This window comes from Penaeus japonicus, unplaced genomic scaffold (assembly GCF_977035675.1).
Source record: "Penaeus japonicus unplaced genomic scaffold, GWHDUDI00000001_assembly GWHDUDI00000004, whole genome shotgun sequence".
NCBI lineage: Eukaryota > Metazoa > Arthropoda > Malacostraca > Decapoda > Penaeidae > Penaeus > Penaeus japonicus.
The window spans coordinates 10,574,029-10,576,528 of NW_028234406.1; the positions used below are offsets into that span (position 1 = coordinate 10,574,029).

The 2,500-nt window shown below is 49.8% G+C and overlaps 1 protein-coding gene across 1 annotated transcript in view; it reads right to left on the reverse strand.

The window, feature by feature from the left end:
* Window positions 1-527: 527 nt before the first annotated feature.
* The window catches only part of LOC147471916 (uncharacterized), a 3,424-nt gene continuing 1,451 nt past the window's right edge, over window positions 528-2,500 (reverse strand). Inside the window, exon 2 of the mRNA XM_086535774.1 lies at window positions 528-1,563. Within this exon, the coding sequence (XP_086391900.1) occupies window positions 528-1,529 (1,002 nt within the window). The 5' untranslated portion in view covers window positions 1,530-1,563. The remainder of the gene's footprint in view (window positions 1,564-2,500) is intronic.

Genomic DNA, 2,500 nt, shown 5'->3' on the forward strand with positions numbered 1-2,500 from the left:
TCAACGCCAGTAGGCTCCTTCATCAACGCCAGTGGCCGCCCCTCCTTCCCCTCTACGCCTTTGGCTCCTTTTCCTGGGAAGAGGGCGCGAATGCCAGTTGGTCCTCCCTTCCTCAAAACGCTTTGGCTCCTTCCTCAACGCCTTTGGCTCCTTCCTGAATGCCAGTTGCTCCTTCCTCAACGACCATGGCTCCTTCCTCAACGCCCATGGCTCCTTTCTCAACGCCCATGGCTCCTTCCTCAACGCCTTTGGCTCCTTCCTGAATGCCAGTAGGTCGTAGGTTATCCACCTCCTCACGACCATGCACCTTCTCAAAACGGCCCATGGCATAGTTCCTTTCTAAAAACGCCTTTGGCTCCTTCCTCAACGACCATGGCTCCTTCCTCAACGCCTTTGGCTCCTTCCTCAATGCCAGTTGCTCCTTCCTCAAACCTTGGCCCTCCTCTCAATCCAGTTGCCCTTCTCCAAAGCCAGTGGCCTCCTTCCTCACGCCTTTGCTCCTCCTCAATGCCTAGTTTGCTCCTTCCTCAACGACCAGTGCATGCTCCTTCCTCATCCATTGCTGCTCCTTCCTCAACGCCTTTGGCTCCTTCCTCAATGCCAGTTGCTCCTTCCTCAACGACCATGGCTCCTTCCTCAATGCCAGTTGCTCCTTCCTCAACGCCAGTGGCTCCTTCCTCAATGCCAGTTGCTCCTTCCTCAACGACCATGGCTCCTTCCTCAACGCCCATGGCTCCTTTCTCAACGCCTTTGGCTCCTTCCTCAACGCCAGTGGCTCCTTCCTCAACGCCTTTGGCTCCTTCCTCAATGCCAGTTGCTCCTTCCTCAACGACTATGGCTCCTTCCTCAATGCCAGTTGCTCCTTCCTCAACGCCAGTGGCTCCTTCCTCAATGCCAGTTGCTCCTTCCTCAACGCCTTTGGCTCCTTCCTCAATGCCAGTTGCTCCTTCCTCAACGCCCATGGCTCCTTCCTCAACGCCCATGGCTCCTTCCTCAACGCCAGTGGCTCCTTCCTCAACGCCTTTGGCTCCTTCCTCAATGCCAGTTGCTCCTTCCTCAACGCCCATGGCTCCTTCCTCAATGCCAGTGGCTCCTTCCTCAACGCCCATGGCTCCTTCCTCAACACCAGTGGCTCCTTCCTCAACGCCCATGGCTCCTTCCTCATCATCAGTGGCTCCTTCCTCAACGCCCATGGCTCCTTCCTCATCATCAGTGGCTCCTTCCTCAACGCCAGTGGATGTATCCTCAATGCCCATGGCTCCTTCCTCATCATCAGTGGCTCCTTCCTCAACGCCCATGGCTCCTTCCTCATCATCAGTGGCTCCTTCCTCAACGCCAGTGGATGTATCCTCAATGCCCATGGCTCCTTCCTCAACGCCAGTGGATGTATCCTCAACGCCCATGGCTCCTTCCTCAACGCCCATGGCTCCTTCCTCAACGCCCATGGCTCCTTCCTCAACGCCAGTGGCTCCTTCCTCAACGCCCATGGCTCCTTCCTCAACGCCAGTGGCTCCTTCCTCAACGCCCATGGCTCCTTCCTCAACGCCAGTGGCTCCTTGATCCCTGCACATATTGATTATCATCTTAAATGGCACACATCACTTATTTTATTAAATATGACATCATTCAAGTGATCCTATGTGTCGGTGTGATTAACAGTAGTAAAATTGGGGTTAATTCCCAAACAGTCAAGCACCCTTGTAGCAAATGCAGCATGTTTTATGTACAATATAATTCATAGTCAGAGATACTTTAATATAATCAGTATTTTTTGTATTGGCACTAATGAAGTATTTCCGTCTTGATAGGACCCTTGATACGCTTCCTGCACATTAAAAGATATATGTTCTAAAGTGTCCCTCCTGAAAAGCTGCCCCCACCGTCCTATGTCCCTGCTCAGAATACATAATTATAGGACCTCATTCTTGGGCACTATAGCGAGTGACACGCAACTGCTCGAGGTGTTGGCAGTAAGTTTCACTAATATGTCAGTGGAATTCGTGACTTTGCCTGTTTCACACACATAAGAGCACTAATCAATAGCCTGTTCTCTGACCTCCGAATAGCAATTGCCAATAGCAACAGATATAATGATAGAAAAGTCAGAACTAATGTTCAACTGCTGGATTGTTTCGTCGAACAAGGACAAACGAAAATAAAAGGAACGATGGGAACAAGATGACGATAAAGAATACAAAACTAAGCACGAAAAGTTCTGCATGAAATCACTCAAGGATTGCGGCAAGACTACCAAACCTTTATTCACTCTTTACTCACCCGACTATTAGCCGAAAAAAGACCTTGCCATTGGCCCATTTTACCCATTTCTATCTACTCAAGGGTCATATTTACCACGATATGGACCTACAGCTGTATCTCCTATTTTTTCAATACCTAATAAAGGTAAATATCTGCTATAAATAGGATTATGACTGGATGTAGTAAAGCTGTTTCATCACAGGATTCAAGCCCATGAAGCCATCTTTACCTGAATACTGTT